This window comes from Ciconia boyciana, chromosome 6, assembly GCF_034638445.1.
Source record: "Ciconia boyciana chromosome 6, ASM3463844v1, whole genome shotgun sequence".
NCBI lineage: Eukaryota > Metazoa > Chordata > Aves > Ciconiiformes > Ciconiidae > Ciconia > Ciconia boyciana.
In genome coordinates, this window is record NC_132939.1 from 36773754 (window position 1) to 36794143 (window position 20390).

Here is a 20390-nt window from a genome sequence, read left to right on the forward strand (position 1 = left end):
TTAAACTGAATTTTGCTATTGCTCTTATTTTGCTTATTCTCACTAATGAAAACAAAAATTGTTCAATGAATTTCTTCAAAAAATAACTGCACAATTAATTTAAAAATTTAAATACTCACTTGAAAGCAGTCTTCTGTCACTTCAACATCATTTTGGGAGGGTGGATAACCTACAGAAAAAGTAAAAAAATGAAAATAGACAAGGTTATTTTCCTTTTATTTACAGTTTACTGCTTCCAGTAGTCCACACCATCCTTCAGTATCCAGCTATGACGATATAAATATGGTTGTTTACTTTTATAATCAGTAATCACTGTATTTCAAGTTGATTTTAATAAGTACCATTCATTTCTACATTCTGTATTTTATATACTCAGTATTCCTAGCCACACCTCTCTCTTGTTCACACCTTTCTCGTAAAAGCATTTTCAACATGTCATCAAAAGTCAGAAGCAAGGGAGTATACTCTTGTTAATGTAGCATTTTGAAGATTAACAGCAGATACATTTGGTTGGCATGAATGCATGCTGTGCTATATTCTGCTATAAATCAGCAGAAATTGGAACTGTGAGACCCTAAGAGACAAAAAGGACTCATATGTTCTCTAATTATTTCTCTTGCAGAGATATGGATGATATCAGCACAATTCAAAAGAAGTCATTCTAGTATGTCAAAATGCATTTCCCTTCAGAAACATGCTTCTCCCTTTGCTAATATGATAGCACACATTAAATCCATAAATTTACAGCACATCACAGAATATTTTGTTTAAACTTCTCCCTTTGAGTTACTTTTTACAAGCCTGAAAGAGACGTTCTTTCCATTCAATAGACACCTGTTCTCTTCCCTCTCTCCCTCTCCCCATCCAGCAATATATTTATCATATTTTCAGCTCAGAATCGAGGCTTGATGATCTTCAGTTTGATCGCTAGTTTCCTTGAGGTCAGTGAAGCTCTGGAACCAGTTAGCCATATTACTATTACTGTAAATTCTTCTGCCATTCCACATAAACCTGTCCTCAGAACTAGTCAGCTGTTAGTAAACAAATAAAACTATTAACTAAAAGCATGTGCAGATAAAAAGAGAATTCAACGGGTCTCAAACCATTCAACTTCATAGCTTATCCTCTAAGAACACAGAAGCTTCTGGGAAGAAGATCCAAGTAAGACACTATAACACTCCAGCTTCCTCCATTTCTTCAGAAAAAAAAAAAAAGAGGCAATGCTTTATTATGTAGGGATGTTTTGGGGAATTACCTTATTAGTGTTTGTGAAACAATTTAAGACACTTGGATGAATGGCACCTTAGAAGTGCCAGAAGTACTATTTAAAAACTGTTAAAATCTCCATATGCTATAGATCAATCCACATCCTTAAATACTGTCAGCATTGTTACGCAAAGTGCTTTGACTTCTCTTTTACTAAGCACAACGCCCCCGCCCCGCCAACCCCTTCACCTGAAATATGTACCTTGAGAAATATCCTCTACTGCTCTCCGAATACCTCTGTCAAATGCTCTTGCATCAGCAGGACTCTGAAATGTGAGGCCAAACTTTTTGTCATCAATCTTCCAGTGGTAAAAAGTAGGAGTAACTTTGTTGTAAACGAGGTCCTTCTTTAATGTGCATTCCAAGACCACCTTCCAGAAAGAAGACAGGAGGAAAAGATATCACTGACAAATATCAAATTTGAGAACAAAATGCAGTCTTCATGAATTACCTGCTCTTATGATGTATGTTTTCAGATAAAACTCTTGCTCAAATTTCTTCCTGTTACAAGGATGTAATTTTAACTTCATTTCCATTATGGCCAAATTATTCACTAAAAATGCTGATAGGTGGTATGGGTTAAGGACACTATGTGTATACTGAGTGAATCTTCCCAGCCTCAAAAGTATCTGTCTCATACCCGTAGCAAGCACTTCTGGCGGTACAGACTGGCTAGATGTTCAGCAAATGAAATAGGCCACACCCCCAAAAACACATTACTGTGCTGATATCAAGTATTATTGTATCACTGGGAATTTTATTTGTATACTTATTCTATAAAATTTTTGAGCACTGAACTAACTTTATGCTGCTTTCAGGCCATATCAGTTTTCTCCCAGAAAGGCTACTAGACAAAAGAAAATAATATAGGAGAATTGTTCTAAAACCTGAAATGAATCAAAACTCAAATCTTTGTGAATGTATTACTGCCTGTACCTAGACACAAATATGTTTATGGCTCATGTTCAACTATAATGCAAATAGTAATTAGGAATAATTAACAGAATTATTTGGCTATACAGGTATACATGCACATTCAGTTATGAAGCAAAGTTGCAGTCTTCACATCATTTCCCCACTTGAATTGGGCTGGTTTTTAAAATACATTTGCATATTTAATTTATCTGCAAAAATTATTTCACACAACATTGTTACATTGAATGTTTCTTGATTAAAAAAATCCAAGGTGAACAAGAAAGTACAGAGGGACATGCACTGATCTGCTCCTGTAGCACTAGGTATAATAAAATGCCCAGCAAGACAGCCTGTATCTCTGTTTTACTACTAGATTCTGAAAACCTACACTGAGAGGTGAATGAGGAATTTTAATATTCTATCATTTCAACATTAATGTATTTTCAGAATTTTCATTTTTAATTGTTACATATGCAGCTTTTTGAGAGAAAAATACAAAATTTCTTACAGCATGTGGAAAAATTAGGTTAATTATACACTGAGAAAAAAAATCTCTAAATTAAAAAAAAAATCCATCTGCACTTAGATTATTCTTACTTATCCTTTTTGTTTTTCCTTTCCTTGTCTAATTATTACATAGGCAAATAGAGTTTTTTCTCCTGCTCTTCATTATTTATTCCCCCTACCCTACGCCCCACCACTAATCACGTCCTCTCAAGTTTTACTGCCTTTTAGCTCTATCTTCAGAAGGATGACATTCTTCCTGCACATATAAACTCTTTCAGCATTAAAATTATTTTTGTTACTACACTCTGAATTCCCTAAATGGTCAACAATATGTAGGTACAACCACCTAGAAGAAAATATAGGAAGGAATCTATTTGCTGTAGATGTGCAGGAAAAGGTGCTGCAGCAAAAATAAAGTATAATTCTGCAATTCTAAGGTGTATTAAATGATCATTCTTTGTTCCTTTTGATGATTTTAAGCTTGCTTCCTCCTAAAAAGAGGAGTTAAAAAATGAAGATTTCTCACATCACTGCATTTTTGAGGTCTGTGAGCACTTTTCGGGGATCTCTACTATATTAAACACCAACTATTTTTACACTATATTTTGCGTGCAGTTTCCCCCAAAATATCAACAAAAAGTACTGCAAGAGTGAGTTTATAGCATCTCAGTGAACACCTGCTCCCAAAGGAGTTAATCCAGATTACTTTATACTGAAAATTCATACCTGGATGACAAATATTTTTTAAAAGATAGTACCACTGGAGATAAACTACTGGATTAAAACTTTACTGAGTAGAGGCTAAGATTTTCAAAGAAACCCAAACTGAACCAGAAAACTCCCAAACCACCCCCCCCAACCCCAAAAGCAACACTGCTACCACCCACCCCCCACCTCCAACCCTCACAACATTTTATAAGACAAGCAATCATTAACAAAACAAGCAAACACCATAATTGTTTTCAGCTTAATTTAAGGAAACAACAAATTTGACAGGATGACACTGTTTTTTCAGATCTAAACCTATATGAAAACAGACCTGTTAACACAGTAGATCTAAGTGGTTAAGGGCATTGAAAGGGGAAAAATTAGATGCATCAAAATTGTATGCATTATCAGACACAAGAATCCATACAGGGGAGACTTTATGCCTGCCCCACCTGACAAAAGACTCAAAAACTTTAGGTCAGAATTATCAGTGGGACACAAAACTATAAACAACCAGCCTTCAACAGTTTTTGTTGCATCCAGAAATACTAAAAACGCAAACTGAACAAAAAAACCATACCAACCATCCCCTAAAGCATTTCTTCTCCCCAAATCAATTCTATGCTTTGCAGCAACAACGTACTTTTTCCCTGTTAAACATAATGCTGTCAAAGGCTTCTTTATGCTGAAGCATGCAAACTATCATTGGGGCTGAGGAAGAAGTATCCTGATACACATACCTCCAAAGCCTGGAAATGGAAACCAAGCTTTTAGCAATACAGATATTTTCTGAGTCTTCAAACATCCAAAAATCCAATTATTTTTACTGCACTTTGCTATGATTTGGAACTCTCCACATCATGTGTGAAGATGATATCATACTCTCCCACATGGTTACCAAAAATCTGCCTTTCCAAACCTTTTCAGGTAGACCTTCCCTAAGATCTCCAGTGATAAGCACAACAAAAACCTGCAAAATTGTAAATTAAGTGACTATGGCTTAACAAAATTGTATTTTTTAATAAACATGGGTTACTGTTCTGAAGGTTTTCTTCATTTGGAGACTTAATATACGACTTCCATGACAATATGAAGCAGCCACCTTAGCACGTAATGGGAAATGTTGCAGAGTTATCAGACTCAAGACCGGAGAGCTCCAGATCCACATGATCAAGATCTAAATTCTCAGAGCATAAATAGGGCTGTATGTCTACTTACTACTATTTAATGAAAAAATCCTTTTAATATCCAGATGTCACTAAGCGTAACACTAATGAGTTCATAGCTACTCATAAAAATACTTGCTTGCTACATGTTTCTTTTCTCACCTCTACAAGCTACATTCTTTAAAGATACTAGAAACTATTTGGCTTGTGTAGACAAGATGAATCTCAAGTCAGAAATTTTCAACTTCAACACTTCAAACCCAAATATTTTTAAACAAAATAAGATGAGTATTTAAGATATTAGCATCATCATCTAGAGCTTGTTTTGGAAACAAATATGAAAAAACCCTTATGGCATTTGATATAAATTTCTATTTTGGTAACAGACCCCATAAGTGAATATTTCTAGATACTGGATACTATTTTACTGGTTTCTAGCTGTACTTCCAACAGCTTACAACATTACATGTAGATAGATAGTTTCACAATTTCTCATTCCCAGCCCAAATCTACAAACACATAAGCATATAGTTTTTGATGAACCTTTCGAATGCCTTTTCTGCTAAATAGAATCAGAGGCTTTTCTCTAGTCTTGGGACAAAGCAGCATGACCTGAGTATATTCATTCTACAAAGCATGTGGCCCCAGTGCCACCGTGACATTATTATTCTATGTGTGATTTTTTTTTTTTTAATTCAAAAGTAAGATGATGTGAGGACTGTACTACAGCCCATCAGGATCAATGTTTTCTCAAACTTTAAAGCCAATTTAAAAAGTAAATGATAAATTAAGTTTTTGAACAGCAGATTTTTAGAAGAGAACAGTATTTATATTCAGTTTCAGCTTTGTATCTCTCCCTTTACACAACTACGTGTTCTTCAAAATAAAGATTTTAAACTTTCATTTGTCACTCCTGACTCACGAGCCAAAAGATACTAGTCACTTTTTTTTTCCTCCTTCAGTAAAAACTTGCATGGCAAAGGACTGGAGACGAAAATAAAGCAAAACGGAGAAGTCTATTAGACTTTCCATTCAAGAATGTAAAATTCACCAAAGCCTAAAAACCTGTAAGCTTGAGCCTAATGTATGTTTAACACTAGTGCTATTAAGATAGAAGAGAGCTACTGTAAACACAGAAAAAGAGAGCTGCAGACCTGACCAGGTTAGGAAGGACTGCAATTGTTCCAAGCAGACTGGCTGGAGCCAGATCTAGGAAGGTGAGTATAATAAAGGAGGAAACGTGTAATTATGTCAAAGTCTTCACAAAATACCCTTACATTCCAACACAGATCTAAACAACCTGAGCAAACTAGCAGGGAGCATTCCCTCTCCTAAATTAATTCAATGGTGCCACCCCTTTGCTTTTCTTCTCAGATAACTAGGATGCTTTTTGTGAACCCCATGAGATGTTTTAAATAGCTTGGTACTGCACAAAAATTCTGGAAGTTGTACATGTAGTCTGAAGCTGATTCATAAAACGGCTGAGAGCAATGTAACACTCAGGTATATAAAAAACCGATGAGAAACCCCCCCCCAACAAGCAGCTTGGATATTTTGATGTTCGTCCCAAAGTATTTAATTTACACAGCTGACTTACAGACCGAGATCTATAGTCCTAATTAAATGCCCACATATCCTATAGAATATATGGAGAGATCTGGCACATTGGAATGGAATTGCAGTGTAGTGTCAGAAGCTGTACTTGGAGAAGCAGCAACTAAAGCTAGTTTACAAGAAACAGTAAGAGAAGAGATAAAAGATCTCTCATTCTTTTTGAGTCTAACCATTTAAGAGGCATCTGGAAGATACCTCCATCAAATACCTCCCCTATGGATTTCAAGTTGCTTTGGAATAAATTCCACTTTTCTACTGACGCATAGGTTGAACAGTAATATCAGCATTATGATTCCCATATATCTTAGGTAAAAGCCATAAATCTGAATTCCACTTGCTCTCTAACCTGAGGTATTTCAAATCCCATGCTTCCCTGTGTCCCAGAAAAGTGCTCCAAGTTCCACGCTATAGGTTTTCCAGGATAAGGGAATTTCTGCACCTGTTCTAGAAGCTGAGCCAGTTCACAAAAGAAAGACTTAACTGGCCAGAGGAAATCAAAATATAATCTAGTTATACAGGTATTTTAACAGTGTGTAATGTGACTTGGGGGGGAGGAGGGGGGAAGGCTCCATTTGTAAGGATTACTTTCTGGTTTAATCCATAGAAGTATTTTCAGAAATGGCTGCGTGTACCTTGCAAAAAAGTGAGTGAACTGGAAATCATGGTCCAGCTGACCAAGCCGTAATGAGTTCTAAATATTACAATAGATTAAACATTCCAGAAGACACAGACTTTGAGCACATGAGTAACTGAAATGATCAAAATGGTTTAGGAAGCTTTTTTAAAACAATATTGCTACCTTCTCTTTGCAAATACAATTGCAGAGCAACCAACGAAACAGCGTACGACCAACTTCAAAGAGTATTCAGGTATACAGACACACCAAAGCCATTCTAAAATGAGATCAGCGCAATGTTGGAGCACAGAAACAGCAGATTCAGTAAAACTCTTACTCAAAATCAGAAGATGATCAAAATATTTGGTCCCTACTCAATAGCAAACATGATGAACCCATAACAGCTTCCACTTTTACTTTATTTTTCAAGAAAAAAAAAAAAAATAGCATTTTACACCACTGAAGTGTTCTTCAACAGTCCTTTTCAGGGTTGCCTCTTTGAGAATACAGCCTTCTCCTCTCTTTCAGTTGGAACAGACAATTACATTTCAACTTCCTGATGTTGTTTTTCTTGTTCTTTTCTTTGTATTATGCCATATAATAGTCACCTGTCAATTCTATTTGGACTAAAAACCCAATTCTTTGGCGTCATTATAGAAAAGGTTAAAAATTGTGCTTGAACAGTGAATCCACAGGAATATCGTGAGAACAAATGTAAAACTGTTAACTATATCGAAAGCATAAGGATCAGAACAGTTTTAGAATCAGTGACCGGATCCCTGTCCAACAGAATTTCTCTTTCAGTCCCTGCTGCGGTCCTTCTGAAAAAGTGTCATGACCTAACGATGTCTTCACATACCTTGGTGTAGGATCTTGTTTCTTTTATGCCAACAGGGGTCTCGTTGCATACTGTGCAACTTTGTTGTTAATTCATTACACATTAGCTGTTGCTTATAAGTGCATTATTTGAAGTCTGAGGAAACACGTGCATACATAGCTTCCTTTTACTCCATTACCAAAGCATCACTGGCTCTACAGTATTCTTCCCCACCGCCTAAATCTGTGTTCGTTAGTTCCCTGAGCTTTATTCAATATACACTGGATAGATGTTTTTCCTAGGATAAAAGATGGAAGAAATGCAGCTGTGTTTTTGAGGGGCTGACTTCCAACGGCATCTTCCTAAAACTGTGTTAAGATCAAAATCTGCCCTGACAGACTAGTAGGTCACATTTGGGGGCAGTAGGAGGGGGACAGACGGACACAGGATGGGACACACAAAAAACAAAAAAAAAAACCCCCAAAACCCAAAACAAAAAAAACCTGTTCAGGACAATAAAGGTTTGGAAAACATATTCATACCAACATGAGCTCAATTTTGGACAGGAAGAGGAGCAAAGACATTTAAAGCCTTCTACCAGAAGTGGAAATGAAACAAGGCTTGCCCAGGGGAAGCAGGAGAGAGAGCGCAAACGCATCAGGACGCTGATGGCTGCGACATTTTCATACGCATGCAGGAGAAGCATTAAACCAGCCTTCAGTTCTGAGCATTTTATTACCCTCAGATTCTGAAGGCAAGCTGTGAATGTCGAAAGTATTAAGAATTAAGAGAAAATTGTCAAGTATCTCTAAATGCAATTAAGCTCCTCAAAAACAGCCTCAATAAGGCTAAAAAAAGTTCTAAAGGGAACTACTGCAAAGTGAGGAAGGAACTGCAGGTGCACATAGCTGTGCGGGAACACAGGGTACTCTGCTAATAGCACTACGCCTCGCTGAAACAACTGAGTCAGCAGAATTTCTATTTATATGCTCTCTTCCTACAACAGTCACAGTCAAGGCAGAAAACTCAGCAGTCCTGCCTCAAGGGAGAAACTGGTATGTTTGAGAAAGAATCAGCAGGACGGTATAAGAAGCAATTCTACCTTGTAAGCTTACACAGGAGTCATAAATTATTGGCAGAAAAGAGTAAGTTCTTAATAAAAGTCATTAAGGTGGAGGTTTTGTGCTTTCTCCACTTCTCTTTGTTTCCACAGTAAGACACCCCCCCTTCAGAAACCTATTTGGCACACAAGTAACCAAGCGAGCCTTAGTAAGCTAATTTTGTCTTCCATAGGTCTGCATGTAGAAATGGCTGAGATCTACACCAGTTTTCCTTTTGTGAGGCTGACTTTCATGATGCTATTTAAGACAAGTTTATTACGGGTATTTTATTTAATGTAGCTGATAAATGAATACTGTCTATGTGTTCAACAAACCAGATCAATCCTTGGACCTGTCAGCTTCATGCTTTCTTCCAATACAAAAGTTGTTTTCATGTAAAATGGCTACTTTTTATCGTAGCCAAATTCCACAACTAACAATCATTACTGAGGAATTCCTTCAGATTTTGTGTTTTTAACTAGTTATCTCATTTTCCAACACTCCTATTAAGCACAGCATCATTGGCGTTAACAAGGTTATTTAGGTTAACAAGAAGGTTTACAAGAAGATTTAACTTTAATCCTCCATTGGAAAAAAACTGAATAGCAAAATGTTTCTCCAAATGGATGGAAATCTGCAATGAAAAAAATATGTTTTAAAGTTTCTAAAAGATCAACGTGCTTAATTCTAGAAATTCATGGTATTACACCTTAAACAAATAACTGGCTGTTTAGGTATATAATCATTGATATGGATAAAAGCTCAGCAACAGCATTAGACTGAGACTATAAATTTACTTTCTAATCTACAAGCAACAATAAGCAAACATCTATTCTTAAGTCCTATGTAGTTTTAATAGGAACATTAAACGGATGTAAATTGTTACCGTTTTATCCCTGAGTCGTTCTCCATGGATAAGAAAATCAGCACAGCTATTCTCTTCCTGGGGAATGACTTTGAAGACTGTGACACAGCTTAGTCCACCCCCTCCAAGTGGTAACCATCCACCACTTGAGTCATCCCGGGTCATCACCACAGCTCGCACTCGTGCATAACTATTACTGGAAGAGATACAAAAGAAGAAATTAGTTTTCCATAAATGCAAACCAGGTAAGTCTAGTTAAAAACCAAAACAATAAACCCACAACCAAGATCACGATAATTAATGTTGTGGAGGATCAGTCCTTCCATAACAGTCACCTAGAAGAAACCAGTATAAGATGACCCTCTGTACTTTTATACCTTCATTATGACTTTTTGAAGCTTACATGCAATTCCTTGTAAAGAAACTTAATCAGACAATATAGTTCCTCAGAGTCAAAACTGATATTCTTCTAAAAACGTCACAGTCAGTGATCTAGCTAGAGAGGGCCAGGGGTAGGAACAGAGTAAGAATCAACTCCCGATTTATTTTAGACTAATCATGAAGCCAGTCAGCCACCATGAAATTGCACAGAAAAGAGAACAAGAAAGCAGAAAGAGGTCAGGCCTTCTGCCACTGAAATCTAAACAAGAACAGGCTTCTAGCCAGAAACCCCGCTTCCCTTCGTCCCTCCCTCCCTCCTCCCCACGCACATAACCCGCCCTTTGCAAGGGTAGGTCAGGACACACACGCTGTGGGGTTTGACAACAGAACCAGTTACGGCTACTTAAAACCTAATATTTGCAGTGTCTACTAGCTGGTTCTCTCCTGTATTCGCAGTGTCTGGAAAATTACTTGCATTTTACAATTTAACAGCTTTTTCCATCATTTAGCATTTTTACAAAATAAACAAATGGTTATGACTTCATTACTTAAAAGCCAAATTCCTTTTTCAGAGTCTAGGAAAAACAGGTTTTGGTGATCTTGCCTCTCTCAGCTTTTATTTATTTCTTTTACATTAAATGACACATTTTAGTTTTGGTTATGAATTTGCTGCTACATCAGATGGAAAACCCCATGGTTTACCAAGGATGTTATTAGATCCTACATTCAAAGTATGGTTTACTGCATGAATGTAACAGTCCATGAATGAACATTCCACCACTTTAAAAGAAATATGCTTCATGCTACCTTTTGCAATGTATTTCTGATTGAGAGTTTAAGTACTTATGCCAGTTAGCATTACTGATGTCAAATTTAAGGACTGAACAGGAAATATTAGAAGAGGACAAAGCTGTTCCTTCTGTACAAAATTATTTGTGATATAACCATTCACCAAACTGTTGTATTTTAAAATGATCACTGCTTTATTTTTTTTGTCCCCTCAAATGTCCCAAAATAACTGAAGGTAGGCTTTTTTGCGTAATTAATATATTATGTTCTCACACATACATATGATTCACACATATGATTCACATATATATATATATATACACACATATGTATAAAAAAGAATTTTGCTGCAAGCATCTAAAGCTTAAATACATAACGGTTTGCAAAATGGGAAATAAAACAAGACTATCCAATTTTAGCTTATAGGCAAGTGAATTTGTTTATAGAGACTTTGTTTGCCCCCTCCAAGCAAAAAACCAGCTGCCTCCTCCCCCTAAACCTCATAGTTAACATGACAGTTCAGTCAATGTTTCTCACCATTTCTGTACCAACATCTTTTAGTAACTCCTCCCACACAGCAGACAAATATAATAAAGAAAAATCCTATCCTTCATTGTATGCATCTATCAATTCTAGTATCTGCAAATAAAAATGGATATATCTTGATGCTTAATAATATTACTGAAAGTTGAATCATTAATTGGTCTCTATTTCACTCCATGGTATTTCACTAAGTGTTATTTCACTCAGAGATAAGTTCTGATTGTAGCTGTACACTTCAGACACAGGTAGTCTTTTGTCTCATTTCTCTCAGGTGAAGAGCCTCTTCTGACAGAACCTGAGGACACTGGGACTTTCCTCTGAAACAGTAAGAAATAGGATGCACCAATTGGTTAAACCTACACACTCTCTTTGCTATTATCCATTCAAGCAAACCACAAATTTAGCTTTAAAGTTATTAATTCTATAAATTTGGTTGTAAATCTGAATACTAGAGCTTTCTTTTGTATACTAACAGACTGCAGCAAGAGTTCAGTTAAGCATCATTTAGGTATATCACAGAACTTCACTTAGGCTACATCAGAAAACTTGAACTACAATAGATTAATATTTTTTTTTAATGAATTTTTTTTTAATGAAATAATTTTTTTTATTTGAATATTTTTTTAATGAAATTTTACACTCCACATCCATTTTCTCTTCAAGAATTGCTAAGGAAAAGCAAAGAGGAAGGATACATATCATACCTCAATGGCTTAGCTACTTCCATTTGCAATAAGTTTTCTGTCAGTGTTGGGTTTTTTCCCCCTTCCCTACACTGAGATGCCTAGTCTGGTCTAGTTAACAATCTTGTGTTTTGCCTCCATATTTTCTAAACTGTTTTAAACAACATTTATCCTTTCAAATATTTTAGAAACTACTGTCAAATCCACTGCAAATCCACTGCACTCCATCCAGTGCAAGAGCCAAAACAAAATTCCCGAACAGGTAATATTTAATGAATAACCTCTTAAATTAAAACAAAACAGTTTTTCCAGACAACCACCCTGTAAATTAACTAGACAAAGTCATTACTGTACTTGCAGCAATGCCAAAGACTATGAAGAGACTGCTTAGTTTTGTATTTTTGTTGTTGGTTGTTCTTTAGTATTATTTTTTATATTTTAAAGGAACTCACGATCGGTAATGATAGCTATTTTTAGTAACAATACAAGCTGGTTTGCAATTAGCCACAAAGCAGCAGCAGGACTTAGAGTGATTTCCATTTCCAGAATCCTCTGCAAACAAAACAGCATCTGCCTGTCATGCTACTGGTGCTACCGAAACCACCCAGATGCCTTGTACCTCTAAGTGTTATAGCCCCATCTACTTTTGGGAATTTCGGAACAAATTGCTAAACTGCCGGTGTAGCTCAGCTGTGGGAAAAAGGGCAGACAAGGCTCCAGTGTTTTCCAGCACCACCCTTACAGCCTAACATTTTTACCTACTCTTGCATGTTTAGCAGCTCTATCAGGAATAACTAAACAAAAGAAAACCAAACAAACAGGGCAATCGGTTGAGCATTGCTCTTACGAAACCTTTTACTAGAGCTACCACAAAGCATGTGAAATGTAGCATGAAGAGCAGCATTGTAACAGCAGGCCCAAACCTATTGTATCACATCCAACCTTTTCTGAGACCCCCTGATTTTGGTTGTGGCCACTGGAAACTCCTGAGGCAGAGCAAGGTTTACAGGAAAAGACAAATGGGATTCTGTCCATAGGAAAATGCTGCTTCCCAAGAGTCAGTGCTGAGCACCAGTGAAGACTGGGGACAACCACACTGGAATCCAAGATAAATTCCTAACAACTGTGGAAACAGATCTTCTCTCTAACAGCTGAGGTCCTCAGGTAAGGAGATAAGAGTACGGTATTCTTATGTGATTACAGTGAGTTAATAAATTGTGATGAAGCAGGGGGAAAAAAAAAAGAAAAAAAAAAAGGTTATCTACAGTGTTATTTTCCCCTAGTAGTTAAGAGCTACTGAAGAGTACAGCACGTGTCTGAATGGTATACCCGATTAAACTTCAAATGAAATCATTTTAAGATAGCATAGCATATTGTGTAAAGTTTCATTCTAAAAATATTAGCAAATGAAGATGATTCAAAAGATGTACCAAAATCAAAACCTGGAGTGGGGTGAACTAAGAAGTCTGAGAAAGCATTAGGGGGCAGAAACAAAGGGCTACAAACCATAAGTGGACAAGAAAGATGCAAGACTTACAGTCCTTGCCTGCCATCAACTTTGTTTTAAGAGCATCAAGCATTAAAATCTGACCACAGGTTTTAAAGGCTCTCTCCCTGCTCCAAAAGCTGTGTGTTCATATCATTGTAATGCTCTTGGGCCCAAATTGACTTATGACCTGGATGATCAAACTGTTGTTCAAGCCCAGGAAGCACTCCACTGACCTCGACAGGCTGGGACCTTCAGCTCAGCCACTAATGAACAATCCTGCTTTTGGTGGCTGGGGGGAGGAACACAATTGTAGTTTCATCACTATGGGGTTTTTTGTAAAAAATAAATTATTTTGGTAATTTGGGGTATTTCTTATGTGTAATATCAAGCCAATTAAAGATACCAAGCGTTATTACAACATTTGTCCTTTCTTCCATTAGCAATCCAAAAGAGAATGAAGGTTAAGAATTTTCTGCCAAAATACTTTTCCCAGAGAAAAAGGGGAAGAGATGTTAAAGGAGGAAAAAAAAAAAAAAGGCAGCTATCTTGTTGCATTACATTTATTTTAACCCAGTTTCAACAGTATGAAAATCTTCCCTCTCCTAGATTCATAGTAAGCATTATCATTCTTTTATTTATATTGCATCTTACACATTTCTATTTTAATATAGGACTGAAAAATAACAACAATGATCTCAAATGTTTGTTAAGACAACTGAACAGCAATTGCAAATTGTTTTTTAGTACTATAAAGTTACTACCATCACCATCAAGAAACCTGGATCTTCAAGTGAAATTATAAACTGAACTATACGAGAAACTGACCCTCTTAGCTTCAGTAAAAATATGTAGCATTATGGTTTCTTTCAAAGCTCGAAAGCAAATTTGCAGAAAAGGACCTCGGGTTTCAGGTGGACACCAAGCTGAACATAAGCCAGCAACATGCCTTTGAGACAAGAAGGCCAACGGTGTCCTCACCTGCATTAGGAGAAGCATTGCCAGCAGGCTGAGGGAAGTGATCCTTCCCCTCTACTCAACACTGGTGAGGGCACACCTGGAGTGCTGTGTCCAGTGCTGGGCTCCCCAGTACAAGAGAGATATGGAGCTACTGGAGGGAGTCCAGCAAAGGCCACTAAGATGGTTATGGGACTGGAGCATCTGTCATGAGGGAAGACAGAGAGCTGGGGCTGTTTAGCTTAGAGAAGAGAAGACTCAGGGGTATCTTATCAACACATATAAATACCTGAAGGGAGAGTGCAAAGAGGATGGAGCCAGGCTCTTTTCAGTGGTGCCCAGTTGACAGGACCAGAGGCAATAGGCACAAACTGAAACACAGGATGTTCCATTTGAACATTGGGAACCACTTTTTCACTGTGAGGGTGCCTGAGCACTGGCACAGGTTGCCCAAAGAAGTTGTGGAGTGTCCCTCCTTGGAGATATTCAAAAGCCACCTGGACATAGTCCTGGGTAACCTGCTTTAGGTGGCCCTCCTTGAGCAGGGCGGGTAGACAAGATGACCTCCGGAGGTCCCTTACAACTTCAATTATTCTGTGATTATTTTATTAAATAACATATTTCAAAGCACCGCAATTTCAATAAAATACAACTTTATAGATATAACTAATATGGGTTAATTTATGAAAAGTCATGGTACTTTGAAGTAAGAGTTGTCACTGTGCACAACTGTTATTTAAACACTTCTGACAAGGCTAAGGAAAAAAAAGAAAAAAGGCATTCTGAAAAATCGTGACACACTCTGCTATGAAATTACACTATCTCTGCTGGCATGCAAGCAACAGCTCCAGGCTGATCGCCGAATGTGAACTGGTCATGGATCAAGGCTCTTTACCTTTGACTGGCACTTTACACACGTACTTTAACCCCTCCAACTTCTGCTGTAATATACTTATGTGTTTGTAGCCTCACCCAAAGAGCATACATGAACCATACTTGGCTTTTTATGGTTATTATCCAAACAGCTTAGCAGAATATTTTATGATTCCAAGCTAGAGAAGCACTCATGAGTACGTGCATGCCCAGAGTACCAAAAGATAATACCAGACCACTGAGCTGAAGTCTATTTCACTTGCAGATAACATTTGTTGAGTATTGACTCAATTTAGAAAAAAATCATTAATTTCACTAGTATCACATGAACATATAGGTACACTGCTGATGATATAAAGCCCTTTGTTACTAAAGGTTTAGAGAATGACTGCCACTGGCACAAAACATTAATGACTTATCTACAACAGAAGGAGATGCAAATATAGCACAAGCACTGAAAAGACATAATTTACATCAAGAAAACATATGGCAGCACATCCTATTAATTTTTATGAAAAGGAAACTGCTGTATATATATTTTTTGCCATAATAACAACTACTATATGAGGTTCTGTCTGACATCACTGTTACCTTTCTCCTCTTGCAATTATACCAGCAAATCAGAATATACATCAAACTATATGCTGGCAGAAGGCAAAACTTTGCAGATTTTCTACTTTGAGAGAGAGGTAAAAGCTAGTTTTTACAGTAAAGACAGGAGGTACAGCAACCATGCGTGGCTACTGTGCCTAGGAAATTTATTTTTGTGAGGAGCTTAGCAAGAAAAGACATGGGTTTCCAGGAGGAACTATAGACAAATGCTGTTACATTTAGGATACTGCTACCCACACCGATTTACTGAAGAGCTTTGGACTTTGCCAAAAAAACCTGACTGGGACATTCCTGCTCAAACAACAACAAAAAAACCCAACCAACCAAAATCTACTTAGAGAAACCTGAACTACCAAAACTGAACCCATAATACAGTGGAAAACTGTATTACATAAGGAGGGTATAACTGGTATCCTGAAAGAGACAAAAATACTTCATTACACAATTATTATTTAGCTGGAGAGGCTTGTAAAACAAGGTGTTTGACACTGCACCTACAATTCAAAAGGGAAAATGAGACACAAATGAACAAGTGTCCAGAATGGGAAACGGTCAAAACAGTATATTGCTGTTACAAAGTATTCTCTTGGAAACATCAAGAAAAGAAAAATTAAAAAATAGCAGCACTAGAACCATATTCCTGTTTGAATACAGGCAACTTAAGATTTGTGACCGTTTAAAGTAACCGATGCTGCAAGGAAGAATGGCTACTACCGCAAGAACTTTTGCAAAGCACAAGACGACTGGAGAAGCTGTTAAAAAAATTTGAAAACCATTAAAATTACATACAAAGTAGATATTTTGACATTTCTGTGAATAACATTTTAGCCCTGCTCCCCAGCACCTCCTCTTGTTTAGTAATGGTAGCTCGTTTCTATTACTTCTGTATGTCATCCATGAGGACTGGTTAAATGAAGTAATATTTTAGCAGATTAAAGGAGATCACGACACATACTTGGGTTCCACCTCTTTTAAAGAACCTGCCTTCTGGATGCCTAAGTTTTCGTAATAGTATGGATTCTGTAACACCATCTGGTCAAGGCATATTACTTAAAAAATTTGCATCTGATATCAAATACACAAGCAAATAAAAAACCCAAACTTATTTTTCTTTCTTCCCTTCCACACAGAAGTTAAAAAGAACCAAAGTAACATTCAAAGATGGGTCCACAGGTTTTGGACACATGTCACTGAACTAAAAGAACAGTATATACTATGTAGTTCCCCTTGGTAAGAGTTGGTGAGGTGAGCTGGACATGGAAGATGTTTTTTAATGACTTCCACAGCTATGGGCTTAACAACAGAGGACTGCTGGTACCAGGGACTCCTGGATTAAATTCCATCCAATTTTAGGCAGATGGGATAACAGAATCTGAGTGGTCAGATCCTGCTACTCATACACCCCTCAAGTCTAATGGGCTTCCTCCAGAAAACCCTAAATTTGCCTCATTTTTACAAGCTGACAGCCACGAACTCCAGACATATCCACTCTTCATCCCAGCCCGGCTTCTCCTCTCTATATATTCTCATAGTTTTTTCTTCCTCCTTACCCCAGAATTTCTGAAGATCCAGAGGAATCTCTTCACTCCATTTATAGCACAGAACTGTCTGCACCTCTTCTAGTTTTGTGAAATCAGTACTTGTCTCTTATCAACTAGTAATCAAGCTATTGGGTACTGACGCCACGTATTAATTGTTACTTGCTTACCATGGAAACATGTAGATAAAGATGAAAGAGCCCACAAATAAAACAAGAGAAAGAGTTAATTTTTTAGATAAGAAAAGTTACCATTTCTTTCCAACCTTGCAAAAACAGAGGAACATCTAAAGAAACGATGGAAGACAAGCTTTTCATTTTCTCTGGCACTTCAGCAAACTTAGGACAAGCACAAGTTTCTAGCCTAAGGCAGATTCCACTGCAAGTAAGACAACTTGACACTTCCAGTAAACGTCGTCAAACAACATCCATCCAGTCTAGAAGGAAATTTTTTATTTTTGTTTTGTTTTAAATGAAGCTTACAGATTCAGTTGTGCCTTTTATTTTCCTTGGAATAGCAATGATTACTACAGTTTATGATACATAATTTAAGGAAAGTTTTTCAGGTAATAGTTATTCTATCTGAACAAATCAGAATTCTCTCTTCTCTCAGCGCCATTTTCCTCCAGTCTTACATACTCACAAAGTCCCTGAGCTTCACTCAAGTATGCAAGTACAATTAGATCACCCTCATAGTCAAAGCTATTAGTCATCTAGCCATCAAGATTAAGGATGGCAGGACTCTGGAGACCCTGTTAACAGGAGATGTGAATGCATTAATCAACACGTCATTTTGTAATACAGTTCTTGACCACTAAAATAAGATGAAGGTAACTAATACACTGAAAGGAGACCATAGTAAGATTCCTTAGGAACAATTTTAGCTGCTCTAAGAAGGTATGACAGGCTGTACTGAATATGTTATTTTCAAACAAGCACCTGTGTACTTTTTATTCCACTGCTCCTTGCATTTAAGAATAGTGCTCCACAAGTGTCCAAAAAGCTATTACTTTCCTCCTAACAAACCTAAGAACTTATTTAACAAAGATAAAGGATAAACCAAGTAGACCCTGCTATACTATCTCTAACACACCAGAAAACATTGTCTCAGATTTTATGTTTACTATGTCTGAATTTCTTTCAGCTTGTCCTGGACTATACACTCTTTGGGACACGGACTGCCTGTAATGAGCATAATTCAATAAAGACCTGAGTGCATGTTGGTATACAGAGTTTAGCTGGTGGGCTGCTACATACTCTAATCTTTTGGCAATACATTTATGGAAGAAAAACACATCAGTCCCACTGAGTTTACTCACCTCAAGCAACACTTGGTATTAGGAAGGCAACCATGAAATTTAAATTTTAATCTTGTCACATTAAAACAAATTTATAAAAGGTCCAGATCATTCCTGGCTTGCATTTCCCACTCAGCCTGCACAGAAAAGGAACAGAACCTGAAACCAAATAAAGTATATCCACACTTATAAAAATAATCTTCCTTTAACTGCCTGGCTGAGCTGTGAGATTGCTAATGAATGTTGTATAAGAAATAGTGTTTTAAAACTATGTGAATTAAAACTGCAGGATCATTTGTTGATATTGTTAAATCTAAAGCTTGCCTCAACATTTACATTGACATGGCTTTTCAAGGACTTTAACCTGCCCATATGAAAGTGATCTTGCAAAGTAAATTATATTCTAGGAAAATCCCTAATGCTAAATTGCTCTTTTTAACATGATAAGAAAACAACAAACATCCAAAAGGATGTTTCAAACACACACAAATGGACAAATCCTAAATGTCCACACTAACAAAACAGAAAGACTACAAGCCAAACTGCAAAATGCTTAACAAATAGCACCAAAATCAGAGTAAAAAAGAAAATCTGAATGAGCCTCAAGGAAGACAGCTTGTGAACTTAGAGATCTCTTTTAAAGGTCTATGTTCAGTGACTGAAAGGAAGCTACCATTCCCTTGCTACACAGCACCACACTTTGTGATTTGAATCAGTCTTTTTGTAGTTTTAACAAAACATTAACAAGATTATACAAAAACTTTTAATGGTAGGCCCTCCATATCTGCAATACGTCAGCATGAACAATGTGCCTTAAATAGCCAATATACAACTGTATGATCTATGTTTGATAATCTCAGTAATAATTAGCATCCTAGCCAGCAGTCTCAAGCATAGAAATAAGTGATTCACAAGTCCTAAGGTCAGAGAACATAGCAATGTTAATAGTGCATCAAAAAAGTGTAACTAAGCTATGTGTAACTACATTGCCCACTCCAACTACTGCTAAAGTAATACTTGTCACAAGTCTCTACAAAAAGCTGTATGTAATGAATACATGGGTCATGCATGAACATAACAGAGCAAAACAGCACACTGAAAGGCCTCTCAGTTCAAAAGGAAGATTACGTTGTATTATTTGCTGCTGTTCCAGATGAAAAGTTTAGAAACTTTTAACCAACTGCACAGAAAGAGAATAAAAAGTATACATGCATTCCCCCTCCCAAATATGTAACAAAACAAAATAAGAATGCATTTGCATTTCATAACTGATAGCTAGTCGTGAGAACTCCTACAATAATCACTGAATCTCTCAGTCTACTCAGCAACTGAAAAGGGATCCACCAGCTACATTTTCCTTGTTTTGGCAACGACAAAGTCCTAAACAAAGGGTTACAACACTGAGATCATGGGATGATTTAGTGTTATGATTACATCTCGTTGCTTCCTCTTTGGACTTTTCAAAATCATTAATACCATTAGAAGTTATGGGTCTGGGGTGGGACTTCACCCTAAGGAGGAAGTTCTGAAAAGGGTGCTGGAGATAGCCAAGTCAAACCGCACAAAATATATTATTACAGAATCAGAGAATCACAGAATCATATAGGTTGGAAAAGACCTTTAAGACTGAGTCCAACCGTAAACCTAACACTACCAA

General features: G+C 37.0%; 1 protein-coding gene across 2 annotated transcripts in view; it reads right to left on the bottom strand.

The window, feature by feature from the left end:
- SPRED1 (sprouty related EVH1 domain containing 1) overlaps positions 1-20390 on the bottom strand; it is a 63844-nt gene that overhangs the window by 18473 nt on the left and 24981 nt on the right. For both annotated transcript variants that reach the window (XM_072863551.1, XM_072863550.1), the window contains exons 2-4: positions 9596-9770; positions 1469-1637; positions 120-169 (exon numbers count right to left, since the gene is read on the bottom strand). In XM_072863551.1, the coding sequence (XP_072719652.1) occupies positions 120-169; positions 1469-1637; positions 9596-9770 (394 nt within the window). The remainder of the gene's footprint in view (positions 1-119; positions 170-1468; positions 1638-9595; positions 9771-20390) is intronic.